At 41.4% G+C, this 26,752-nt stretch overlaps 3 protein-coding genes across 18 annotated transcripts in view; 1 reads left to right on the plus strand and 2 right to left on the minus strand.

Moving 5' to 3' along the window:
• CCP110 (centriolar coiled-coil protein 110) lies at nucleotides 1-17,699 on the minus strand. Of its 8 annotated transcripts, none has more exons than XM_048961302.1 (15): nucleotides 17,452-17,699; nucleotides 16,488-16,635; nucleotides 15,151-15,279; nucleotides 13,290-14,916; nucleotides 12,169-12,293; nucleotides 11,859-12,033; nucleotides 10,922-11,061; nucleotides 10,482-10,598; nucleotides 10,091-10,192; nucleotides 9,665-9,781; nucleotides 9,501-9,580; nucleotides 8,869-8,931; nucleotides 7,941-8,000; nucleotides 7,302-7,384; nucleotides 1-2,369 (listed from the first exon to the last, which is right to left on the minus strand). In XM_048961302.1, the coding sequence occupies exons 2-15, from the start codon at nucleotides 16,629-16,631 to the stop codon at nucleotides 2,317-2,319; spliced, it is 3,015 nt and encodes a 1,004-aa protein (XP_048817259.1). In that variant the 5' UTR covers nucleotides 16,632-16,635; nucleotides 17,452-17,699; the 3' UTR covers nucleotides 1-2,316. The 8 variants fall into 8 exon arrangements, with proteins under 8 accessions (XP_048817259.1, XP_048817265.1, XP_048817263.1 ...); XM_048961308.1 differs by having other exon boundaries at nucleotides 16,488-16,727; XM_048961306.1 differs by lacking the exon at nucleotides 17,452-17,699 and adding an exon at nucleotides 17,147-17,182.
• Nucleotides 17,298-25,109, plus strand: GDE1 (glycerophosphodiester phosphodiesterase 1). 6 transcript variants are annotated; one of them, XM_048961316.1, is made up of 7 exons: nucleotides 17,735-18,078; nucleotides 18,659-18,834; nucleotides 19,411-19,516; nucleotides 20,534-20,626; nucleotides 21,236-21,447; nucleotides 21,752-21,942; nucleotides 25,044-25,109. In XM_048961316.1, the coding sequence occupies exons 1-6, from the start codon at nucleotides 17,824-17,826 to the stop codon at nucleotides 21,897-21,899; spliced, it is 990 nt and encodes a 329-aa protein (XP_048817273.1). In that variant the 5' UTR covers nucleotides 17,735-17,823; the 3' UTR covers nucleotides 21,900-21,942; nucleotides 25,044-25,109. The 6 variants fall into 6 exon arrangements, with proteins under 6 accessions (XP_048817274.1, XP_048817277.1, XP_048817273.1 ...); XM_048961317.1 differs by lacking the exons at nucleotides 17,735-18,078; nucleotides 25,044-25,109 and adding an exon at nucleotides 17,298-17,489 and having other exon boundaries at nucleotides 21,752-23,722; XM_048961320.1 differs by lacking the exons at nucleotides 17,735-18,078; nucleotides 25,044-25,109 and adding an exon at nucleotides 17,298-17,489 and having other exon boundaries at nucleotides 18,663-18,834; nucleotides 21,752-23,722.
• Nucleotides 23,834-26,752, minus strand: part of TMC5 (transmembrane channel like 5) — a 25,163-nt gene continuing 22,244 nt past the window's right edge. For all 4 annotated transcript variants that reach the window (XM_048961311.1, XM_048961312.1, XM_048961313.1 and 1 more), the window contains exons 20-23: nucleotides 26,408-26,497; nucleotides 25,385-25,486; nucleotides 25,041-25,086; nucleotides 23,834-24,537 (exon numbers count right to left, since the gene is read on the minus strand). In XM_048961311.1, the coding sequence (XP_048817268.1) occupies nucleotides 24,422-24,537; nucleotides 25,041-25,086; nucleotides 25,385-25,486; nucleotides 26,408-26,497 (354 nt within the window). In that variant the 3' untranslated portion in view covers nucleotides 23,834-24,421. The remainder of the gene's footprint in view (nucleotides 24,538-25,040; nucleotides 25,087-25,384; nucleotides 25,487-26,407; nucleotides 26,498-26,752) is intronic.

A 26,752-nucleotide genomic window follows, 5' to 3' on the forward strand; every position in this document is an offset into this window, starting at 1 on the left:
TCCAGAAAACAGCTTTATTTTACATGGCAGGATTTTTCAACCCAGAGGAACAATTTAGAAAAATGGAAGTCTTTTTAAAGATTGCAAGTTTATTGTGTAGTATGCTTAAGAAAAAAGCAAGCCAGGTGAAAATGGAAAGTACAAAAATAAATACGCTTTTATGATGATATTACAACCACACACAAAATAAAATCAGATAAAATTAAATATGTATAAATAAACATACTAAGTACAAAACCAAATTCTGGCACTTGTCAAGAGAAAGGCCTCATGAAAGTTCAAACAAACAACTGCAGTACAACACCTTGTTACACAGACCAGAAACATGCTGGAAGTAAGAGGTTCAGATGTGAAACCTGGAGGGAAGCACTCACATTTACTAACACTACTTTTATATCAACACACTGCCTATTCTAACAATACAGACAGCATATAAAACAGCCTTTAAATACACCAACCCTTAGCACTGATACAGCCACAGCAGGCTTTTGTGTCACCTGTGACACAGGTCACACTCCGTCCTTTTCCCTCAGATGTTTTCCACTCCCATCCTGTGATAATCCAAACACAGGAAAGGTGGGAGCCAAAGCAGACATTTGATGACTGCTGGATAAGCAGGAAACACATCAGGCATTTTTTGGATTGCAGTTTTTTTCTTAAAAAAATAAATAAATAAAATAAAATAAAAAAATCACCAAATTGATATGAGGGCAGCAGGTAGTTTACTGGTGTAAGCTTCTGCATTTACACCAGCAGGGAACCCACCTTAGAGCCACAGCAGAGCCGCCAAGCAGCATCTACCTCCAAAGCCTTTCAGCAGCGTTTTGCCTCAGATTTCTAAGTATACAATTTGGTATCACCTGTTAGAAACACTGAACACTGTCACCAGCTGTGGAAGACAGACTTACTGGTGCAACTCACAACTACTGCCACAACCACACCAGCTAATTCAACACTGTCCTTGCAGATACTCTCTTCATCCTACTGTTAATGTTCTTTTTTTATAGTGGTTGCAAATTATGTTATTGATCACTCTTTCCCCTCATATCAGTGAGAAAATGTTACACAGGCCCCACTGTGTTGCACTGTATTGACACTGGGAAGTTATTTCGATTCCTTCCCCTTCAGGTGATCAGTTTCCTAGTACTACTCTAACAGAAAACCAAAAAACAGCACTGCACAGACTGCAATAGCCAAGCTTCTCTCTGCTCACTTCTGATGTTAACAACCTATCCTGTCTGAAAGTTGTATCCTTAGAGACATAAATAAATAAACTTCCAGACTTATGCTCCCCTCAGGCTGAAGCATAACACCCATCAGAATGATGATCAAGGCAAAATACGAGCATCTTTCAGCGCTCCATCTTCTTAAGGACGGGTGTTTTTGCAGGATTTTGGTAGGGATTTTCTTCCCCTTGAAATCAGGAAACAGGACTTCATTTCAATATAAGAGATGTTAGATAATGGTATAAGAGAAACTGCTTAGAAAAATGGCAATTGTCATAAACAAAACATAAGGCATATTAATTATTAGACAGTTGTGTGCAAGTCTGAAACGGTAAAACAATTGAAATCTTGCCTTCTCAAATTTTTGTTGAACATACGCTTCTCTTCATCCAGCCCAAAAGCTGTTTCCATAAGGAAATGCCACAGATAGCAAGGAAAAAATATCCCAGGACATCCAGCACAGTGGTTTGATTTATCATGTGTATAAATGTGCAGTTTCTACAGAGAATGGAAGTACACCTGGCTGGATCCGTGCCTCTCCAACTCAGCACAATTGCAACAAATTTAGGCCATTAATACATGAAGTGATGTAACTGCATTCACACAAATACATTCAGAACAGCTGCTGACAAATTCAGACTGAAGAGTTCAGTTTTGTTTAAGGTTGTTTTTTTTTCCCCTTTCTGCTTTCAGTATATGGTGAGAAACTAAAACTACATGTGCATGACTTCTTATTGTGGCAAACCATACAGAGCAATTGCCATCTTAAATAATACAAAAATCATGTTGAAGATACAAAGTTAGAGCATATGATGTCCCAAATTAACTTAATGATGCTCTGTGGTCTTATTTGAATAACATTATGGATCTCATATATGCACACTACTGCGTACACAACTTTTAACATGCAATTTCCACACAGGGTTAGAGCTTTACAGCTCTTCATTACTTCAATATGATTGCATTAATATGTCCTCATCTGGAAAAGACAAAGGAAGCTTATCACTTCAAAAAGTAACTATGCATTTATGGATCAGTGCTGAGAATACCATCAAAGAACAGCCTGTTCATCCTAGTGAGTGCTGTCGTCTTAAATTGTCACAACATTTGGCTTCTTTCTTTGGGTTCTTCCTGCATATGCTCCTAAAAACAGAAGGAGAAAGTACCTCTTACAGTTGATAATATTGACCTTCGCAACAAGATCATCCAACAGAAATAGCTAATAATACAACATTAAGGCATTGTTATATATTTAGTATCTGCTTTTAAAAGGAGTTTTCCTTGTGTTACGTTTGAAATGCCTTACAAATGCTGAAGTAAAACAGGTTAATAAAACTACTTATAAGTTTGCAAGTAACAACATATTACAGAACACTTATCAAAGAAGAAAATAGTCGTTTTTCCACTACTCTAAAGCATCTACAACTATAATTCAGAAGTTTTAAGATAAGTCTGTTTGTAATTTTACCAAGACAATGTGATTAAAGTATTTTTAAAAATGATATATAAATACCAATTTAATAATACAATACAAAGTCAAATGTTTAAGACAAGTTTTCCTTTTCCACCTCCCCTATGAATAAATAAGGAGAAGTTGAGACAGAGCAAGAATAATGCAAAGCATAGGAAGTTAGCATTACAGGTCTTCCAGTTACTTCTAATTATCTTCATTCTGATTTCTTTGGGACATTGGCCTAAACTCTATTCCTCAACATCCACACACACAGATCTCTCTTCTGTTGCACCTGTTCTTCCATCTGCATAGCAGCTGCCAGTCTGAATAACTTCAGCATCAGCATAAAAGTGCACAGAAGCAAAAGGGAAGCAAGTGTAAGGCATTGGCAAAATACAAAGTTCCTTCCCTTCACACACAACTCCTTTCCTCCTTCATCATGTGATCCAACTTTCTACAAGCAGCTAAAAATGCAAAGAAGTCCTGGCTAAAATGGAGAAAGAGGGCTCCAGAACTGAGAAATGGACACAGTGAGGTGGCCAAAACAAGGTGCACATGTGCTGCCACAACAGCAGCCTTGTCTTCCTGCAGATCTCTTACGTGATTTAAACAGAAGATAGGGACCAAATCTTGCACTCACCACACCTTCATTAAGTTTCCACTTGCCAAAACCTCTCTGGTAGAAAATTACAGGAATTGTTGATCGAAATTACTTTGCACACCTTAAATTACATTGCATCAGGCATCCTCCTTTGAGAGCTATAGCTATCAGTAACATTGGCAGATAGCTACAACTTCATAGTAACTTAACTGTTAAGCCTAAAGAGAACTCAACAACCTATGAAAAAGGAGTTAGAAATATATGCCAGAGAATACTCAAATCTTAATAAAACTGAACTGTCTTTTCAAAGGAACAGCTGTAGGTTTCCATATGTTAACAAATACAACCAGAATTAGAAGTGCAGCACACATAATATCACCAGGCAAAGGCTGTATGAAAAGAGAACTACTTGAGAAAATAAAACATCTCTCCACATGTAACAAACATATTTTTAGAAAGGCATATTACAGTATGCACAGCACAAGTTTCTTCCAGTAATAAGGCTTTAGCACTGCAGGCTGCTAAGAAGTCACACAATTCAGCATTCCTTAGGTTCAAGCAGGTACTGAGTGCCTAGCAATGAGAGCAAACATTTATACAAAGCAGTGAACATCACATCACATGGTGCAGAGCAGTGGAAATGAAAGACAGCCATGGAAAAGAAAGTTTTCAGGCAATTAAGTGAGCATAACAAAGTAGGTGCTGGTGCTTTTTAGAATTTCCAGTTCCTTTTTGCCAGACTTGCAGTGGTCACTTACAGGTGCCCAAGAGCTGTGTTCAGCACAGTGCAAAGCAGCTTTGGAAATGCCCAAGAGACCTTACCATCACAGGAACCCTTCACACCTGAACACTGTTTCCTACTACACAAAAAGGAATCCTCAGGGCCCAACACTCTTCAGTGTTGTGTTCTTCAGCTCACCTGCGATCCCATACAACGAACCAGGATGACAGGTATGATGGTTTATCAGGGATTTAATGCTACTCTTAATTCTCCTTGTGTGCATTCCAAGTCATATAGAAATGTCACATACAGAAAATAAGGGTACAGTTTTTACCATTACGAAATAAATAGGTATATTTCAAGTCAGTTTCCTCCCTCCACCCACCAGATAACTAAATCTTATAGGAATTAAGTTGGTTTTGTTTTTGTTTTTTTTTTAATTTGTAACAGTTACACGAGTTTAATTTTACATCAATTTATCCTTCCCTAAGATAAGCTTATTTAACTACTGAAAAATGCATATACTTATTAAGCTGCTATACACAGCACTAATCTATTTAAATGCAGAGAGAAACAGACAATATAGGGAATCTAGACTAGGAAATTAAAGAAATCAGCTTTACTGAGAAGGGTTACAGCTCTTCTGGACACAACAATCACCCACCATTTTACTGTGCCAGGGCAAATAACCTCTTCTTCTCAGTCATGTAGTTGCCCTGCTGCTCTCACACCATAAACCTGATGCCCTCAGAAGCACTGTGTGAAACACCAATGCACTTGGCAGCACACATTTCTCACTCAGGCCATCTGCTCCCTGCTCAGGCTGGAGAAGCACACAGAAAGATGATGCTTGGCTCAGCACTGCTACTGCCCAAATACTCTGTGCCTAATACCCCACTATATCTGTTACTGAACACTTACTCAGACTGGGCAGAAATAAACGAGGTGAGAAGGCACAGTGGCAGCAGCAGGCTGATCTCAATCATCTTCTTTGTAACACCACATTAAATGTTCTGCTTAGCACAACTCTGTTCTGCTCACAAAGCAGTGAAACTGCTTCTGGCATGTTCTTGGCAATACCAGGCAAAATATGCATGGGTAGGCCAACAGCCATATACAAAAAGAAGACCTGAACTCACTCAGCTGGCAAAGGGGATTTCTGGACAAGAAGCACTCCTCAGGAAGCAGCCCACTTCCAAGAGAAGCTCTCCTTCCAGTGCCCAGCCCTTATCTGAGCTGGGCATCTCAGGGGGAGAGGGACTCCACCCTTTAAGGTCACCTGGGGAGCACAGGTGCAAACCATCCCCTCTGCTCCCTAGACAGCCACAGCCCTTCCCCAGGTGCTCAATCACAGTTCAAGTTGTGACCTCACAGCTCCTTACCCCTCTAACAAGCACAATTTAACTGGGAGTCAGGGACAAGTAAGGACAAGAAATGAAATAGAAATACTATGGGTTAGAAATATTGCAAACTGGCATAGTTACACACAGAAGTAAGCCTCTGGAGGTGAGCTGGAACTAGACGATCTTTTAGGTCCCTTCCAACCCAAGCCATTCTATGACTCTATGATTCTGTACTGTCAAACCACTGCTGTGAGTCTACATTTTCTGATTTGTGCAAGTTCTACTAAAATGAGAGAAGAATACACACTTATTTAGCATTTCCATTTTATTTATAGATTGACTTAAAATTACAGTTTCTCTGTCTCTAGTTTCAGACAGAAATTGCTGCCTCGCTACAGATGACTCTCAAGAACCTCTCTAGAAAAGATTTCTTGACTAAGACCAGATTTTTAAAGTTGCTAACAAAAGGTTCTAAAAACAACTATTCAACATATTGCAAAGCCTTTCCCTATTCAAATTTTATCCATAAAGAAAACCACATCCCATATAAATGTATTCAACTGAAGGTATTTTTCGTTGTGCAAAGTTATGCAGATTTCTTTCACACCAAGCATTCCTTGTCTAATAATTTCAGAATGTATTCCTACTCACTTAACACAGCAGTCCAATCTATTCATAAAAGAGCACATGGAAGTACTGGTATTATACCACAGTACACATGCGATGTCCAAACACTAACTGAGGCTATGCTGTACAATCACACTAGACAGCACAATATTGATCTATTTTAAGTTCCAAGATGATCATAAAGAAGGCATTAAATAGCTTTCCAGTTACTCAACAAACACAGTAAGAAAGGTAACGAGAAATTTAGAGGTGTGCTCCAGAAGATTCCTTCCATTACCTACTATCAACTATCATGACTTGGATAATTACAGCTAAGGGAAACTCAGAGACTTGACAAAGCAACACGTATATATGGCCAACACAGAAGAGTGATAGAGAATGTTTTAACTGGATGTCTGATGCCAGATCGAAACGTAAAGAACACCACATATCATTATAGATTCAGCATCAATTAGAAGAGATCTGTGTTCCCCAAAAATTAACTCTAAACTCGATACTGCGCATCCTTGCACTACTACTCTCCTACAGCTTCTTTAACACTCTAACTGGAAGAGTTGACTGTTTTTGTCAAACTTGTAGATAACAACTGCCTTACAGTTAATTTTGTCTGCTACTCATATATTACATAAAATTCTTACTTATATTTCAGGAGAGATTATTTCCCATCTTTGTTAATTTTTCAGTAATGTCTCTGGGTGCAACTGAATAATTGCTGTTTCATTGTGTTTTATTCTCTTCATGCCTGTGCAGGTTTAATCATAGAGGTTTGGCTCTACTATCAAACTTACTTATTAAAAGAGTAACCTATCAGTAATCTCTGTATACAAGCTCAGGAAGACTCCACTTCTGAATTTGTCTCTTTGAGGTTCATACATTCTGTAAGATGCTACAGAATAAATGGCAGTCTAAGACTGTGACTGTGGAATGCCCACTGCTAAGTCTTCCCAAACTATCCTATCTTCAAAACAAAGCCTACTGAAAGGAGAAGTTATACACGTACAGAAATACGATGGCAATATGATTCCAACCCACCAGTTTGACTGCTATTAGTTTCCCAAACGGTTACAGTGAGTATTTCTGGCAAAACTTTTTAATGGTTGGGCATCTGGTGAGTGAAAGCAAATGAGCTATAAAGTACATTCTATACACTATGTTTATAGAATCTTAGAGTGGATGGTGAAGTTATCAGCACATGTCCAAAGAGATAGGTTAGATTTAAGACACAGCAAAGCAGGTGCAGAAGAAAAAGAAAAGAAGAAATCCCCCACTCAGTTTTTCTCGACACTGGAACTTATTTACTATACGATCCAAGCACCAATTTTCTACACACCTGAAACAGCCTTGTTAGACACTCTGCTCTCTGAGGCCTTCTTTCTATTTTGCTCAACCCCCTTCATTGAGGTCTTAGGGGTTCTAATTAAATATAAAAGAGTTAATAAGTCACTTGCATCAAAGCTGAAAGACGGTATCCAACAACATAAAGATACTAGCAAACTGTTAGGCATGAAATCACTTTTACACTGTCCTATATAGTATCCTCCTAAGTATGTGTACAATTCCTACTGAAATTATACTTAATATACAGTAAATAGCAGAATATTTCCCCATGTACATATTTTAAAATCTCTGCTCAGGAAATGGATTCATTTCCAACGCTGTGGCATTACAGCCTGTACTTGAAAATACAAATGTTTCATTAAGGGGAAGCAAAGCTTCATGGAATGAGTGTTACAAATAGAAATGTCAAAACAGTGTAAATGGAGACAATACACAAGGAGATGGTAACACTAAATAACTTTCTTGCAGTGTAAGGTACAACAAAGCTTTACCACTCTCAAAATACTGTAAGAATCGTTTTGCCTTTAAACAACAGTTGTACCATTAAATGTAAGTACTGTGTAGAAATTAACGTGTTCTTGCATTTTACATTTACTTTTAACCTTAGGCTAGGAACACGCTGTGTCCTTACCCTTGTCTGCAAAGTAATCTATGAACCGGGGCATTCTGTCCTTGGTTTGGCTGAAGTACTCTGTCAAAACACAAACAATTTCTGTTAGTACCTTTTCCCTGCTTTAAAAAAAACATAAAATCTTAGAAAGAATATTGAATTATGCATCATCTTCCAAATAGCAACTTTCAGAATGGCTGAAAGGCTACATAACACAGATGATGCATGCAAAAGTGCCAGGCATTAGAATTCCTGAATAAAATTACTGTTTTCACTTGTTCTTTAAAGCAAAGAAACTAAAAAAAGCAGCCACAAAAAGCTTTCCTCAAAAGTGGCTTGGGTTCATAGTCATTGATAAAACATACAGGAAAAAAAAGTGTTGATGCATTTTAACAAGTCATTGTAGACTAAACTATACAATTAGATAGCACATCTTCAGAACTATTAGGTAATCATGGAATAAGAAATGTTTTTAAGAGATGCCAGGTATCTGAGTTGTCATAGCAGAAAAAGCAGTAAGGCACAGCCCCTCTCTTAACAGCAAGTGCTGAGTACTGTCATTTCTGGGATCCAAGTTAACAACTGCACAAACTAGAAGCAATAACTTTTTTCCAAGAGAGATAGACACTTATTTTCTGACAGCTTTCTAAAGTGAACATTTAACATTATAAAGGCTATTAAGAAAGGTACTGGTGTCAAAATGAAGCTTAAGAGTTAGTAACAGTGTATCTGAGAGAAACCTGGAACCTGAGCACAGAGTTAAAGCCATAAAGAAATTATTTTTGAACTGACATTGAAAAAAATAATTTTTAGCTTTTTCCCCAGCCCTTACCAAGTCTGATTTCATTCCTGTTATAAATTGAGCAAGTCAGTAACACAGATCAAAGGATCCAACATTCTAAGACAATTCTTTAAAAGAATCATAATGTACAAAGTAACCTTCACTCACCGGCTCTCAGGACTTCTTTGTTTTATGACTATTTTTTTACTAGGCATTCCCATTTCTGAAGCCCTAGAAAAACAACAGCAACAATATATAATTAAATTACAAAATCATCATGTAGGTCTTACATGGAAATAGAACCAGAAAAACAGCAACAAAATCAGCATCTGCATGTTATACTGCCATAACTGTTCTACAGATTACTGCTTTTTACTCAACTGTGTTGCAGGAGACAGATAATGCCTGCCACCATCCCAAAAACACCCTCAAGGAACTCCACCAAAGACATCTCTTGCTAAGCACTTTGAAAAGATTTAAAAGATTGATAACATAACCTGCAAAAATCCACCACAAGCTGAGAGCATGGGGACTGTTTTTCAAAACTGAAATCTTGTACATCATAAACACAAACCAACCATTTTGCTCACAGAGACAAGAAGTCTCTCAAAAGTTAAACTCAACTACCTCAAGTGGTAGCATACCACACACCTGATGAAGGTTTTTTCATTAATACTTTCTAAATGATATACTATTTTGCAAAGAAACTGTTCCCACAAAAACCTATTTTCAGTATCTCCTACTCTTCCTCATCACCCTGTGGCCCCTTCCCCTCACCACAAAAGGAGATCTGCACATACTTCATGTACTTTTTCCTATCCAGAGATTTCTGCGTAGCTGTTGAAAGTGTTGCTCTCTCTCTTGGACTCTTTACTTTATCCTAAAAAAGACCATATTCAGGCTAAAGTTAAGATCTTCTTCCTTAAAATCTTGGAACAGTTACACTCTCTTGCCTATCACTCACCATCTGCCTGAGCATCTTCTCTTTACGAACTTCACGATCGTGACGCAGAATGTTCATTCTTTCTGATGCCTCCATTGTGAAAAATATGTCATGGATATCATACAGAGCAGCTCGGAGCTGAAAAGAATAGTTAAACACTGAATGAAACAGTTTAGAAATTCCTCTTAACATGTCAGCAGAAATTGGAATATTTTCATCACAGACCCAGCTCCAATTTGTTCCTTTAAACAAAGCCCCCATGCACGTTTTATCAATTTATGTTAGTGCACACAAAGTAACTTCTTTTTACAAAGGCAGAGCACCTAGGAAAGCAGAAAAAAAATGTTTACATTTTTTATAAAAAAAGAATATAAAGTTTATATATTTCATTTATATATTATTATATTTATATGAAGTTCATATTATAAGTTTATAAAAGTTTATCACCTGAGCCATTACTCTTTCATGAAGGGATGCATCTTGTGCTGAAACACTTCCTCTTTTTAATGGGGCTTCAGACTGAAAATTTCTTATGAACTCCATAGTATCCTGGGGATGAAGGAGAAGTAAGATGAAGCAGCAAGCATGACCCTTTTCAACCAATGGATCATCATAAACTGTATGGATAGGGCTGGTCAGCTTTGTTTGACTTAAACCTTATAACAGTAAGCAATGCACCACTCAAACGTGGTCATGGGACAGACATGCCTAAATTCTTTGTATAATTCTTTGCAGAAAATACCTGATTTCATGATAGGAAAAAAAAAAAAAAAGAAGAAGAAAAAAGAAAAACCAAAACAGGAGTAGAAACTGCATAATGTAAAGATGCTGATCTCACTTTTACAGTCTGCTTGAGATGTTTCAGTTTCTCTGTCTGTAGGAGCCGACGCGTAAGAAACCCCTTTGCCACAGCCGTTATCTTATCAAACTTCATTTGTATCTCTGGAGTGAAAATCTTAAAAGAAAATAAGCATTTTCTAAACACTGAATAAACAAAGCAGAAGATTTTTTTCTTAAATATCTTTAATTAAATTTCTAATATTTCTTAAGTCACGTGATTCAAGTTTTGAAGTAAGAAACAACTGTTGATTAGAGGTAAAATGTGCTTTGCATTTTGCACAAGAAAAACACACCATACAGTTCTACCACGTAATCTAAGCTGATATAGGAAGGGACACGGAACTTCTCTGTGAGATTTCCTACTGCACAGCTACTAGAAAGTTACCAGAATCTTACAAAAGCTGAAGGTCTTTTTAAGCTGTATCTTATTTCCCTTACCTGGGTCCACCTGGTTTTGATCCTGTTACTTGGCCTAGATACTGAGGTTTTTAGAACTCCGCTGCCTGATGGTCCCCAGAGAAAGAATGAAGTTTCACTTGTTGAAGTAAAGGTGTGAGGTGATGTAGCATGAGCAAAACCTGCACACACAGCAGAATACAGTTTAACATAGAGATTTTTGTCCATAAGGTAATAGCTATGTGTGCAAGTACACACATAGCCATTATGCTTAAGAGCAAAAATAAAGCAGCACTGTGCAAAAATAACCAAAACCAAAAATAAAAAATAAAGTATCAAGCACACACATAAACATTAACTTAAGCTACAGACAGGAAGTCATTTTGGCATTCAGAAACGGAGCGACTTCCAATTTTTACTCACATTTTAGATGATAGTATTTATGTATTGGAAGAAAAAATATCCATCTACAGCATGAAAAAAATCACTTGCTTAATATTAAAGTTGCTACACAAAATCTCATCCATAAAATATCTCAATGAAAGTCGTTTTGAAGTGTTTAATGCTGCTAATATAGATCCTAAAAATGAATCATAAATAATCAAAATCATGTAGTTTAGCAGGTTAATTCTCAAAGTTCCTCTGCTCTTCACCTGCTAAAACACCAGTTTTCTGTTTGTGTTTGATGAGAAACAGAGGTTAAAACCAGCAAGGGAGAACTCTGCTCAGAGGGAGCAATGTTGTTTGTATGAAGTCAACTACAGGACAGAAGCAATCTGAATATTCAATTCATTTCAAAGCACAATTAGCTAAACCAATGGGAAAAAAGAAACAAGACAACACATTTTCATAATTTTATGGAACAGGTGAGAGGTGGCCTAGGACAGCAGCACAGGTAGCCTAGGGCAGCTGGTACAGTCAGTACCACAACATTTATCTGTATTCTACCCTTAGTTTAGTGTTAGCAGTCAGTTTTTACCAATGCTTGTAGAGTTTGCGTTATGGATCGTCTCCAGCTGAGACTGCACACTCTCCACTAAGCCACTTTCACTTTTTCTCCACTCCAACTCCATCCTACTGTTAATATTCACTTTGGAAATTTCTATTTCTGTTGTAGCAATCTTCTTTCCCTTTCTCTCCTGTTCCTCCAGTTCCTATGAAAGAAAAGTTCAATTGTAAGACTAGTTTTCTAAGTCTGCAAAGCAACAGAATGTGCATTTCAAAACCATCTGGGTCCTGACAACAGCACACAGGACTTCAGCTCAGACTTCTTCCTCTTTCTGCTTTACCTTCTGCAATTTCTCCTGCTCTCGCTCTTGTTCTGCTATCAGAATTGACAGTTGTTGTGCATGCTGCTCTTCGAGTCTCTTCCTCATTTCTTCAAACGCCAGCATTTTAGTCTTCAAAATCTCTTCTGAGAAGACACATGCATTGCAAAGAATCAAGCATTAAATATTTTATATGTGATCGTTTGTCACAGACATACATGCTTCAGAAGAGTAATTCCCATCTTCAATAAAAAGGACATTTTATATACCGAGTTGCCATTAAGCACTGCAAAGAAGCTTATCAGTTACAACAGTCCTTCAGAACATTTGCACGTTGCTCTCTGTGGGATAAGCATGTGGATGGCACAGCAGTAACACCAACAGAGCCTGTATTAAAATAAGGACGTAAAACATCTGGATCTGGGAACAGAATACCTGCACGTGTTGAGTAAAATAAAATTATTTGTGCCACTTTGGCTTGACTTGATAGATACATACAAATGTAACACAGTCTTGAACTGAAAGAAAACAGCTACATAATGATTTGCAACCTTGCTATTAAAAGGTATTTTCTCTTAACTTACACAAAGCATCTTTCATTTTAGTAGTCTTTTTTAAATCTAATAGAATAAGAAATTATATTCTTAGTAAAACTAAATTCAAACTTCTACATTTAAATGAGAACATGGGTTTTGGGTTTTTTTTTTGCCTAAAATTATATCCCTGAGAATAAATACAGAATCCACAAAATTCTGAGAAACTTTTCCTCTGATGCTTCTTCATAAATTATTTAATGAAGTATTTGTTACAGAGAGCTGTAAGACTTCTTTCCATCAGTGAATTCTAAACAAGCAATCAGTCAGCACAGCTCAGGTAGCAAGCTGGAGTTCAGAGCTGGTCATTAATTAAAAATTAGAGAAACAAGGAGATTACTGAAAAAAGAAAGATAACTGACACAATAACACTTTTGATATATATATACTTAGATTCACCAATAATTATAATATTTTAATTATAATTTTACAATTAATTATAATATTAACAGTATAGCATCAATAATAACAAACTTGATTATAATACAATATTAAGAAATCAATCTAAACTGAGAAGTTTAAAACAAGCAAACACAGCAAATCTTTTACCTTTTGCCATACAGGAGTCAGGGGCTGCATTCTTGGCAATGTAAACCGATGTCACGGGATATTTCTGCTCTTGCAACCATTGCTTCTCCTGTTCCTCCATCCCAATTGTCCCAGCACAGGGGTTGTTATCTTTCTGGCAGTTGTCAGTGTCCAAATCAAGTCTACGTTTTACCTTTTCAAAACTGTTTTCTGTAAACTGTTCATTTGCTGGGGGAACACTCGGAGTGTCCATGTGCTGGCACGCACTCTTGCTCTGCATTAGCAGTGGGGATGGGCTTTCTACATCATAAGATTTATTGAGTTCTACTGGAGATTTAGTATTTTCTTGCAAAGTGGACACTTTGGTTTCGTTCGCAGCTAGGAGTTTCTGTGTTACTGTAGACTGATTGATGGAAAATGGCTCGTTCAGCTTTGCACCTACAGTACCAGTCTCTATTTTATATAGTCCTCTGTTGTCCATCACTACCTGTCCTTCCCCTGCAGCAGACAACGTCCCTTTGCCTTCTGGGTGCCCAAAGGAATGTCTGTTTGGTTTGCCAACCAGCAGCCCGTCAGAAGGACCTGAAGAACTCCTGATGACACCAGGAACTCTGCTAGGGCAAAGCATACTGAAGTCCATCATGAACTTGGGCACTGTCTCGGACACATTATTTTTATCAGCAATATCTTGCATAATTAAATCCATCGCTCTACCCTTGCCTTTGGGACTCAATTCGTAAGCATTCACAGGGTTGTTTATAACTATGTGTCCCATTGACAGAGGCCTTGGGCGCCGCCGGTGCATTTTTGGACTCATGCTTGGCTCTGGGCTTGGCAGTTTGCTATATGACCCTGTGAGGCTCCTGACAATGCTACTGTCACGGTCAATGGTGGAAGCATTCTTAAATTCTTCATCTGAATCTGAATCCACCAATGGGGGTGTTCCAACTCTCATAGGTATATCCACTTTAGAGAAACTGGATAAAGTTGACATACCTGTATGAGTAGAGGCACCTTGAATATGAGTATTTGATTTATTAAGACAGGGTTTATCAAGTGGCACAGCAGTGGAACTTCTGCCTGTAAGCTTCGCTCTCTCTTTCACAGAATCTGATGTTTTAACTGCATCATTTTCTTTATCTGAATGGCTTTCATTCATACTCTTCTTTGAACTGCTTTTTGAGCTACGCCTGCTTTGCTCTTTCTCTATGTACTCCCTAGACTTTTTCATCAGGTTCTGAAGACTCACTGCATATGGATCTTGGACTTCCTTGTCAGATGGTGGCACTCCTTGTCCCTCTTGCTTTTGCAAAGCAGGGGACACAAGTTTGCTCTGCACACTGTCAGGAGACGCAGCCCTTGGACAAGGTACATCTCCTGAGAAGCGACTCTCACTTTCCTTTGAAGGAACACTTTCTTCTGCTGGTTTACCTACTTCTGTTGCATCTGACGTCACTTGCTGCATAGAGTCTGATGGCAAAAGCTCTTGGCTTTTTTCAAGCTGCACAGGACGATGCCTTTCAGGAGAACATGGCAAGTTGGCACCTGACAGAGCTGTGAGATCAGTTAAAGCTTTTGAGTCTGAACTGGGGCAGGTATTCTCAGCATCCCATGTGTTCACATCACTCATACCAGACACTTTCCTATTCTGCAAGTAAAAATTGAAAAATATCACACAGTTTGGTTGAAATCTCTGATTTCCAGATTACAGCAAGTCTTACCTGTACTTAAATGAATGCTACCTTAACTGAATGCTGGTTCTTGAAAGTTAACTGTTATTAATTTCAGGTTTATATTAGAGAATACCTAAACCCCAGCCCTTACTTAAAACACATACAAGGAGACATTTCCTTTAAAGCTATGAAGTTAGTCCAAATCCTACCTGAATGTTTTCTAGAATCTCCTGAACACGATTCAGTAAGGCTCTTTTGTGGGAGTTCTGTCTCCAAGTCTCCAGATCCAGTGCTTTCTGTCGATACTGCTGTATTTCCTTTCTCTTTTCAGAGCTCAGCTGCAGAACAAGGTGTGAGAGACAAACTTTATACCACTAAATGCAAATTTTATATACATATATGTACACCCATCTATGCTGAAACTTAGGCAGACTTTAACAGATTCTTTCTAACCAAATACTTTTTTTTTTTTTTTTTTTAATACAGATGCACAAAATGCTTTTCTGGTACATATGCTAACAATTATTAATTTAAATGATTGTTTATAAAAGTTTGTATGAAGATTACATTCCACAATGCCAACTTCAAATGATACAGGTCTGCAGAACAGGCCTTTCCCAGCCCTCTATGAGATGTGAGGATGTGGCATCCTGCAGAGCGCTGTGACCAATCTTCCCACTTGCATTCAGCCTGATCAGGTCTATGAAGCTTGCACTTGCCTTGTAAAAGAACCCCATTAAAATCTGAATCAGAAAATCTTCCAAATTGCAACCTGAGAATGTGCAGTTTGGATAAAATTCAAAACTAAATCTACAAAACTTCATCTACAAAAATGGTTCTCCAAAGTCAAGTACTTCTACTCAGATTACACATTTCTTCTACAAAACCTGAAAAGATCCACGCACTTGTAGATGAAAAACATTACAATCCAGTGTTCAGCCTCCAACGTACATCCTCACACTGGAGACTGCTGCTAGGAACGCTCTCTGTTCATACTTCCCATCACCAAAGCAAGGAAGTCAGCTGCATTATGATACAAACTATCCACAGCTTTCTGCTTGGTTCTATTCGGATTAAGCAAGGAACAACTTAATGTAACTGATGAGCTTGTGAAATACATTTCTAGAAATTGCAAATACATGCAAAAGAAGTTTTAATTAAATGTCTTTTAACAACCTCTGTATTGCCTATTCCCACTATCACATTATTCACTTTTAAACAATCTCACATATTATTCAATGCTTGGGGTGTCTATGTGGTATTACACAAAGCCAAGCAGTAACATTCACCAATTTAACACTGCAAATATTTTCACTCTCCTTACAAAGACGGTAAATGTCAAGAAATGAAAGCAAACAGGCATTGCAAGAAAAAAAATAAATTACTCCTTAAGCTTATAAAATTAAAGCTAGGGATGCTTAGAATGCAGTAAGCAGAGGCCAGAATACAGCTCCATTTGAGCTGTACCTTGAGGACAGTCGGTACACACAGACATCAAAGCCACAAAATCACAGTTAATACGGCAGGGAAGAAAAAAACGCCTTACCAGAGGGGAGAGCACTGGAACTCCATGGAATTGAATGAGGGAGACATTTCTGTGCAACACAGTGGGTGAGTTTTCTCCTTTTGTTGCCTCTTGGATTCTGTACAGATGCTTCTTACAGAATGTTTCGTAGTCCTCCATTTTCATGCAGCTAAACAGCACGGATAATAAACATATCCTATTGTACTTCCAAGACCACGAAAGAAAAACACCACAACCAATTCCACCTTCAGTTCTGAAGCGCTGTTATCGGGGAAACAAATCCCACATCAGACAGCTCAATTAATCGAGCCTTTTTCCTACCATCAGCAACAACGGCAAAGCCAGCTTCCTGACGAATTCTGCACAGACCAAGAGCACAAAGCCAGCCTCAGTCACAGACACGTCGTCAGGACGGCGGAGCGCTGCGCTGACCGAGAGCCGCCCCAACGCCGACAGGGCTGGCAACGCTCCGTGCCTCGTCCCCGCGCGCCTGCCTCCCCGCACCAGGCACACAGGCCAGCCCACCACCGACAGTACTAACCAACAAACCAACAAACCGCCGCAGCTCAGCGTCGCTATGGAGCCCGAGGGACGGCCCCGAGCCGGGCAGCCCGCAGCCCGACTCGTGCCGCGCCGCCCCGCCCCGCGCCCGGCCCCAGCAGGGGAGAAGCGCCCAGTACCGGCGTGGGGCGCGCAGCCCGGCAACCGCCCAGCCCCGGAACCACGGAACAACTACGGGCCCCGGCGTGCACCGCGGCGGGCGGAGCGGCTGAGGGACGCAGCTGCGTCGTGCGTGGAGGGATGGGGTCGGTGTGTGGCGTTCGGAGCGGCCGAGCCGCGTCTCGCCGTGCCCGTGCAGCCTGCCTGCGGGCTGTCAGACAGCCGCCGTGGCGGACAGGCGTGTGAGAGCTTGGCGGCGCAGGGCGGCAGGGCGCTGCCGGACATCGACCCGACACCGACCCGGCGCTGGCCGCAGGCGCGTTACCTCGCGCGTGAGGCGGGAAGCGCTCGTAGCTGCGCCCGGTGAGAGTGCGTGAGGGACTCCGAGGCGACGAGAGGCTGGGTCAGAGCTGTCCTCGCGCCAGGCGCAGCTCCCGCACCCCTTCCGTGCTAAAGCCGCGGGCTCTCTCCATCCCGAACCTCCGTGCCGCCATCCGCCTGCCTTTCCTCGCGGGACCCGCGGCCCGGCGCCGTGCGGGGATTGGCCGGCGCGACGGCTGCTGCGCGCTGGTTGGCCGAAGGCGGGCGAGCGGCAGGCCGCGATTGGCCGCCGAGCGCTCGCGGGCCGACGCCGCTGCCGGCGCCCTCGCTCTGAGGAGAGCGGCCACGGGCCCGGCACAGCCGTCACGGCGCCGCCATGTTGTGCGGCGGGGACGCGTTGGCGGGCGCCGTGACGGCTCTGCTGGGCGCGCTGCTGGCGCTGAGCCGCAGCCCGGTGCTGGCGGCCCTGCTGACCGCGGGCCCCTTCCTGCTGCTGCACGTTTTCAGCCTGGAGCCCGCCTCGCCTCACAGCGCGCGACGCGTCCTGCGGCCCCACGGCGCTCCCGCCCGCATCGCGCACCGCGGCGGCGCGCACGACGCCCCTGAGAACACTTTGGCGGCCGTCCGACAGGTCAGCCCGGCCGTGCCCGCCGAGCGCCGGGGGACGCGCAGGGCCGGGGCCGAAGTTAGGAGGTGGAATTGCCGGGCCGTCAGCCTGACCCCGGCGTGGGGAAGGTCGCGGAGCGGCTCGTCTACAGAGCGGGGCATCGGCCCGGCCGGGGTGCGCTCGCTTAGGGCGGATCCTGCGTGCCCGCCCGGTGCTTCCGGCGGCAGGGGAGCTGTGCGCGTGGGCTGCACTGCTACGGAGAGCGCCCTCAGGTTGAGGATGGCGCCGAGCTGGGAGGAAAAACGTCGATCTGCTGGGGGGTGTGGACGGGCTGATCGCTGACACCTGGGGTAAAGCTCAAAGTCACAGCACCGCGCAGTGCTGCAGCCTCGGGGCGGCGCTGGAAGGAGAAGTTCAGGGGGTGTCAGTTCAGATGTCCGCTAATCTATAAACCCGCGTTTGTCTTTAACACCAAGTGTACAGAAAAGAACGTTAATAGTTTATTAATTTTTACCAGAATGCAAATGAGTTGACAGCAATACCTGCATTAATTCTGTAACAATACATTTTCTGTTATGTATGTGATTATTTTTTTTCTTTCAAGGCAGCTGAAAATGGAGCAACAGGCGTTGAACTGGATCTTGAATTTACTGCGGACGGTGTTCCCATCCTAATGCATGATGAAACAGTAGAAAGGACAACTGATGGGTCTGGAAAATTGTGTGACCTGACTTTTGATGAAATTAGGAAGCTTAATCCATCTGCAAAACACAGGCTGTGGTAAATAAATGTAGTGCAGACTCCTTAGTGGTGCAAGTAGCATCTTCCTAGGCTGTTACTGGGAAGGTAATCACCTGAGCCACACAGTGAGAACTTTTGCAGCTGCTGTCACCTAATCAGGAATAATCTTTTGCTATGTGAAGCTTTTCAATATTCACTTTGTCTTGCTTATTCTGTCAGGATCTGCATTTCTGTCTCAGTGGTCAGGAACACCATCAAAGCAGGATGAAGTGGGAGGATAGGTGGTCAGCATCTGGGATTGAATGCAAAGGAAAGGAGGTGAAAGACTCAGACCAGTATTTCAGTGGGGTCAGTAAGTAAGCATCAAGTTAGACCTTCAATTTGGAAGGATAGAGCTGTGTAGCTGTGGGATGCTGAAGGAAGAAGAAAGATGCTTGTAGCTGTGGAGCATTTCACAGCATTAGGGAGCTGCTGCTGCCATTGCTAGTGGTGCTTAACCCCTAATGCTAGTGTCTCTCTTGACTGTGTTTAGGAATCCCTAGGAAACAGTTCTGTGTAGTTGGGGATGTGTGTGTGCATCTTGACTGCGTTTCAGTGAGTTCTCTGTTTCTGCAGGAGCAAATTCCAGAATGAAAAGGTACCAACTCTGAGAGAAGCTGTAGTGGAGTCTTTGCAGCACAATCTTACAATCTACTTTGATGTCAAAGGCCATGCAAATCAGGTACCACTTATTGTACTATAACCCCTTCTTTGGGTTTTCAGCCTTTTTTTTGTTGGTCTCAAGCTGGTCTCTGTGGTACAGTGCCTTCTCTAACATGCCTGAAAATGGGTCTGCTGTTTGCATCAGCCAAAGCTGGGCTGTCAGAAATAAAGACAATGTGTTCCCTCATCCCATTGCTTTGTCTGGCAAATGGCAATTTAAAATTCAACTGACTCATGGCTACTGAGTTCAACATCACCACAACAAAGCAAAACAAATTCCCTGCCTGTGCTGAGGGAACCCAGTGTCTGATCTTCAGTTCCAGCGAGGGATCCCAGTCATGTCTAATTCGTATTACTGAAGGCAGATACAGGTGAGCAGTCATAAACATTTTATGCAAGTTAGTAAAATATGGAAATAAATTATTTTTTCCCTTTGAACTAAGCCTTACTATGCCTTCTTCATATTTTTTTTTCTATAGTCTATTTAAGGGTATTTCAAATATGAGAGCAATGAGTAGCATTCTCAAACAGAATCATAATCATAGAATGATAAAATGGCTTAGGTTGGGGGAGACCTTAAAAGATCACGTAGTTCCACCCCCTGCCATGGGCTGGGTTGCCAGCCACATCAGACTGCCCAGAACTTCATCCAACCCGGCCCTGAACACCTCCAGAGATGGGGCAGCCACAGCCTTCAAGTACTGGAAGGCTGCAGTGAGGGCTCCCTGGAGCCTTCTGTTCTCCAAGCTAAACAAACCCAGCTCCTGCAACCTTTCTTCACAGGAGGTGCTGCAGCCCTTTGATAATCTTCGTGGCCCTCCTCTGGACCTGCTCCAACATAAAGACTTCTGTTGTAAAAACCATACTGGCATTTGTGTGATAATGCTATAAAACCTTTTTTTCTCCCTTCCTGGAGATTTCAGACTTGCTACACAAAACAGGAAGTGTTTTTAAGGAAATAAAATGACTTTGCAGCAGAAAGTAAATATTATGTGTGTTTGTAAATATAACATCTGTGTGTATCTCTAATTGGCAGGCAGTCGATGCCCTAAAACAACTCTACCTGGAATTTCCTCGTTTGTATAACAGCAGCATAGTCTGTTCTTTCATGCCAGATGTTGTTTATAAGGTGATGTTTCCTCAAAGTTTCTGTAACTTTTGAATTTCTCTGGGAATTTCAGTAAGGATTTACAGCTTCCAAAGTACTTCTGGGTTGCTGAAATTGCAAAAACATTAAAAACAAATGAAGCTAAATCCTAAATCTACTGCATGATCTGATTAGATCACACTGTGCTCATTAGATGCACGTATTCTGAACCTACAGTAATTCCCTCTATTCTGAACATTATGTAGAAATGAGTAGTAACCAATTAGGTGTCTGTGTGCAAGATAGCAGTTAAATAAATATCATCTTTTGATGTAAACATAAACCTTTCTTACCACAGCTTTCTAATTGTTGTTAAGGCCATTTGTCATGTATTTTATTCAGTTTCCTGAATGTTCTGTTCCAGCATCACTGTGATGTTGGTTTTTTTTATGTAAGAGCAGTTGCTTATTCTGTACAGATCTAAGAAAAAAACTACAATATCATATAGTTTTCTAAGTTACAAAAGGACCTGGGGGAAAAGGGGAGAAGGATTATGGTACAGCTGCACATTCAAGCTAGCATTAATATCTAACTGCTCCCAGTTTAATGAAGGCTTTGTGTGCATTCATGTTTTCTGCTTGGACCTTCCAGATGAGACAAGCTGACAGCAACGTGGTAACAGCACTGACATACAGACCTTGGCAGCTGAGTCACTTTGGAGATGGGACACCTCGCTTCAGTTCCTTCTGGAAACATTATCTGTATATGATGCTGGATGTCATTCTGGATTGGAGCCTACACAGCTTCTTGTGGCGATTATGTGGGGTTTCAGCTTTCCTCATCCAGAAAAATTTTATTTCTCAGTAAGTGCCAAAGCTCACTGATGTACCAGCAGGCCATAGCGTTCTATTAGGATACGAGGGTGGAGTTAAAGCAATACATGTTAATCATTACCTTCTCTCTAGCATTGTGTAAGATAGTTTCTTTACTGCATGCCATTTTATTCTTTAAGCCTCTACTTCTTACAAGAACAAAACACACAAAAAATGGCATTTTGCAGAAGATAACACAATATCATTCCTGATGGGCTACTGGTGTAAGACTGAAACTCAATTTTAGCCTCAGTACTAAAGTCTGCCTTAAATACCATGTGTTTGTTCCTTACAGAGATTATGTGAGGCACTGGTCCTCAAAAGGAATTCAAGTGGTTGCCTGGACAGTGAACACATTTGCAGAAAAAATGTACTATGAAACCATCCTTGAATCCAGCTACATCACAGACAGCTTGGTGGAAGACTGTGATCCTCATTACTAGACCTTGGAGGGACTCACCAACTAACAGAAGCTGTCTTACTCAGGTGTGATTACCAACAAAAGCAAACTGACTCTTCTTTTGCTTTGTTTAGTCTTGGTTATAAAGTCATATCAGGCATTTTTGATGACGTACTGAACAGTCATAATCCTTGATTCTAGTACTTGAAAGCTTGTTCTATAACTGTAATAATGGGAGATTATTTATGGTATCTTAAAAGCACCCACATCGCTGTTCTGAGAACAGTGGCAAAACATGGTGCCAGAACAGAGGGCAGGTATATCTCCCTCCTCCTTCATGGAGAGATGGCTGTGCTGCATCTGGTAGAAAGTGCAATCATGTTTTGGGAGGGCAATTCCTTGTGCTACTCAGTTGTTGCAGTCACTGATTCCTTATGTGGGCACTGCTGTGTTCCAGCTGATGTGCCACACAATACTCTGAGCACTTTGTGTTGTGCCCTGGGAAACCTGCACTTAGCAGCAACAGAACGGCAGGTTGCATGGATCACTGGTGCAGTTCACTACACTGCTTTGTATATAAATGTTCTTGATAGTGCTCCTCAACTAGAATTAAATATCAGAGCTAGCTGATATTTAAAATCAATGTTAAGAGGCAAAAGATACCTAAATTAAATAAAATACTCAGTTGTAAGTGGAAAGAACTGTACAATCGTCCCAGTGAAGTTCAGACTTCTAAACGAGTGGTAAATCAAGTGCATCTTCTTCATGTGGTGCAACAGCACTCAGATCTGCAACTGCCTGGCATGTGCTGTTTGTAGCTTTCCAGTCTGGTTACAAAAACACTTCTGTTTGTTTGCTTCAAATTCTGTGAGATGTTCTGAGACAAGGCAGCAGAGGCACTTACTACCACAAGAATGAGAAGGTCAGATACATTCTGGAAATAGCTTCATAACACCAACCCCAGGTAGGAACAGAGCTGCTCCAGGTGCTGCCACATGGACAGTGACAACACTACTGCAGTGCTTGTTTTTTTTCTTCAAAAAAATCTCTGTTCTCACAGAGAAATGCAAGGGTCATCAGCCAATGATTGCTGCCTTCTGCAAGCTGGGGTAGCTTTTTTCTTTCTATCTTGAACTACACATAAGCACAAAGAAACATGGGAGTAAGGGTGTGTAATGCTATAATGTGGTGGAAAGCACCCAGTGACAGCATAGTAGCAAAGTCCTAGGCTGCAGCAAGTGAGGATATGCTCAATGCAGCAGCCATGGACACAAACAAAGGAAAGAAGCTGCTTACCCTTGGGAGGCCTCAGGTAGCAGAATTGGCAGTGAAATGCCCTCGCCTCCACCCTCAGTCCTTAAATGAGGTCTGGGAAGGCATGGATCCTGGCTCCACCCCTTCCAGTCACTCACATGCACTGCACACACCTGAGCTCCCATGGCTTGGCCCTGCCTTCCCACCAGGTGCTCCAGCACTGGTTCAGGGTATGATTTGCCATTTCTGCTATAGGGGAATTCCCAGATGTATTTTTCCTATCACATCACTCATCCGCTGTGTACTGCAAAACCAACAATCTGTTTTCTGCTTTACATGCTTATGATCTGTACATTTGTCACACCTCCATCTAGTTTGTGGCCAGCCCTGAGTGCCAATCTTTATGTTTACTGCTGCGTTCTGCAGTCATTCTCCAGGCTCTGCTCAGAAGAGCTGCCTTCACAGCAAGGAATCCTTTCTCTAAAGGTCTCTTCTTGTTGCTACTTGGGTTGCTGGCACAGTGGAGTTACTCTCTTTGCTGCCTGTCCTATTCACAGCCTGACCCACAGCCATGCATGCACACACAGAATAAAATTCCATCTCTGGTCTTGACTGTATGCTTTGTCCTTTTTTTTTCTGTATCTTTGGTGACCTGTTTCCTGTTGTCCTTAACACAAACTGTAAGCTTAAGGAGCAGATTTACCTTTTTCCTAGGCACTTTTGTCCAAAGCAGCTAGGGAGGAATAAATAAATAAACCAGGCACTAGTAAAAGACAGGCTAAAAAAACAGTACTTTTTTTTAATTAAAGCTTGTTAGCTTTATTTGTGGCTATGAATAAAAAGAAGCAAGATTCACCTTCAGAAGAGTCCTTGTTGTGTTACTTCCAAACTGGACAAGTTGTCACAACCTTTTTGTTTGTAAGGGGTGGTTTTACACAGATGAGAATTTTGATAAGCAATCTTTTTTTTTTTTAAAAAAGAATTCCCCAAGCTGGTGTTGAACAACTGTAACAAAGCCTACATAAATGGCTCAGAGAAGGGCAACTACAACAGGATTAACATAATCATTCACACAAGTCAGTTTGCAGCTATTGAAACATCACAGTCATTCAAAGCAATTGTGCTTTCATTTTATTGTCTCTGTATTTGACCAATGCTCAGTTGGCTCAGATCGCATTTTGCAACCTGTTTTTTCTTCCACGAGAGGGAATAAAAAAAAACCATTGTTGTTTTCAGTCATGTGAATCAGTATTGCCTTCTGCAGAACATCCATGGGTTACTCAGCACCCATTGCTGACTGCCTGCTCATGGTCAAAGATGGCTGTTGTCATTTAAATCTTCCCACAGAGCCGCCTGCCTCGCACGCAGAGCCAGTGCCACTGCCTCAGACATCCCTGAGCTGCTGCTCGGCTGGGGTGTTTCCCAATCTGTTTTTCACAAAGGAAGTAAATTAAAGCGTGCTGATGTAGGTGCAATAACCACCCTCTACTAGAAAGCCCCGCACTATTTGAACACCTCATCTGCTGGAAGGAACACGTTTGTATAAACCAGGAAGCTACTGTGCAAGTTTCCATAGCTGTTTCACCACACAATGTGCCAGGGACTCCACATTAACAACCACTTCCGAAACACTAAAGTACTCCCTTAATGATCTAATATTCTTGCCTATGTTCCCATAAGATGAACTGTCTCATTTACCCAGAGATTCAGCTGTTGTGTACAAAAGTTTGTGATCACTCTTCAGAAGTCACCACTACCATCACAACAAGCCACCAATAAGCATGCTCTGTAGAGAGCTTTAGCCCCAGGAACTCAGTTTCTTGTTTCTATTGCCTCTTTCTACTAATGCTAAAGTGTCTGTTACATCTTGTCTATACTAAATCAAACATTTGTAAGCTGAGCTTACGAACATCGCTTTCTCTGTGCTCACCAGATGGGAAGCCAGTCCTCCTCGAGATCCCAGCAGAGTAAGGATACTGGAAATGAAATTCACAGGTAGACGTAAGTCAGCGTTGTTCTCACATGCCTGTTATCTTGTATTTAAGACTGTACTTTCCCCATAACAAAGCCATAAAGCTCTACATCTCAAGCAGGACTATGAGCACAAATATTCCAAATACAATTCCAACTGCAAGCTATTCCAATTATATTTTCTTTCTGTTCAAATCAATTATTTCTACACATAAGGGATGTTCTCTTTGTCCAACTGTATAAAGCCTAGGGCATGATATAGTCAATGGACATCAAGCAGAGACTTCTATCTCTGACTCTCACCTCATTGTAGGATGCATTTTGATTTCTGTCAAATGTCCTTCGTGGATAGTTTGATTCTTGCTGGGCAGGTGGCATGGATGAGTGGGATAAAGAAGAAGTTCTCTGAAAGACAGAGTATTTGACATTAGCAGTAATACACAATGGCTTCCAATCGCGGCTTGATGGTCAGCATCCACATCTGTTACCCTTCCTTTAGGGAGAGTTCTAGAAAGCAATAGGTAATCTGATATGTCGCCAACAGACTGCCTGAGTGCCAAGGCTTTTTCCTTTGTATAGTCCAGGATTACATCTCACAGTGACACAGAGATGCACCTCGGTGCTCTGCAAACAGCACTGTACTAACTTGAGTGGGTGAAGAAAATAAAAGTGATCCTGTCTTATTTTGAAGCACTAAAAATGCACTGAGCAAATGCAGAGCAGAGCAGCAACTGCAGACAAATAGCACTGGCAGGCTGTTCTCCACAGGACAGATACTTACTCATTTGATGGCTCAGCTAGCAGCCACTTTGAGTGGACAAAGTGATTTCAAATTAAAAAATGTTAGGTGTCAAATGATGCTATGTGGAATTTAAAATGGAGTTAAGTCAGGTTTAAACCCGGTTTAACTCAGCTGAAAAAATGGGTGGAAAGGGCACTAAACATAAAGCCTGAAGGAAAGCTGGAGTCAGAGGAGGAGGGCAGCATCCTTCTTACTCTAGGCAATATCCAAGTGTGACCACACTCTTTACTGACCATCACCACACACTGAGGCAGGAATTTTCCTGCAGCTTCATAACCATAAATAACTTCTAGTGAGGGCAAACACCTTTCTATCTGTGCTCCCAGGTTAAGTTCTACTCTTGAGCAAGTAGGAAATTTCCAAGTATCCTTTAGTCTTCTGCGGCTAGCTAGGAAGCAAGCACTTCAAGTTTTAAATACAGACATAGCCAAAATGGCAGCATCTTCACAAGTCTAGACGAATCCCACACAATTTTACAGTCACTGCACATCACTGCACAGGCGGATCTGAGCTACCAGACTGACCTGCTGCTCCTGTCCTCTTGGTGCAAATGGGTTCTGTGTTCTCTGTAGCATCTGTAGTTTTTCAAGTAAAAACCTTTTGTCTTTTCCTGCCTGCACACAAAACACACTTGATCATTAGCTGGAATGGACTAATAATTAAGGGAGATTCAATGAGTAACTGATCTACAAAAGAAGCTGCAGCAGCACAGTTTGAACATAAAATTCCTTTGCAATAACATTATTTGTGAGCAGTTTCCCCACAGCTGGCACACAGGAGGGCTTCCACCTTCCTCTGCATTGCTGCAGAAAAAGATTACAGCTGCACAACAGCGGAGTGAGACAATCAACAAGAAAGCCAAATTTTAA

Source organism: Lagopus muta, chromosome 15 (assembly GCF_023343835.1).
Source record: "Lagopus muta isolate bLagMut1 chromosome 15, bLagMut1 primary, whole genome shotgun sequence".
Lineage (NCBI taxonomy): Eukaryota > Metazoa > Chordata > Aves > Galliformes > Phasianidae > Lagopus > Lagopus muta.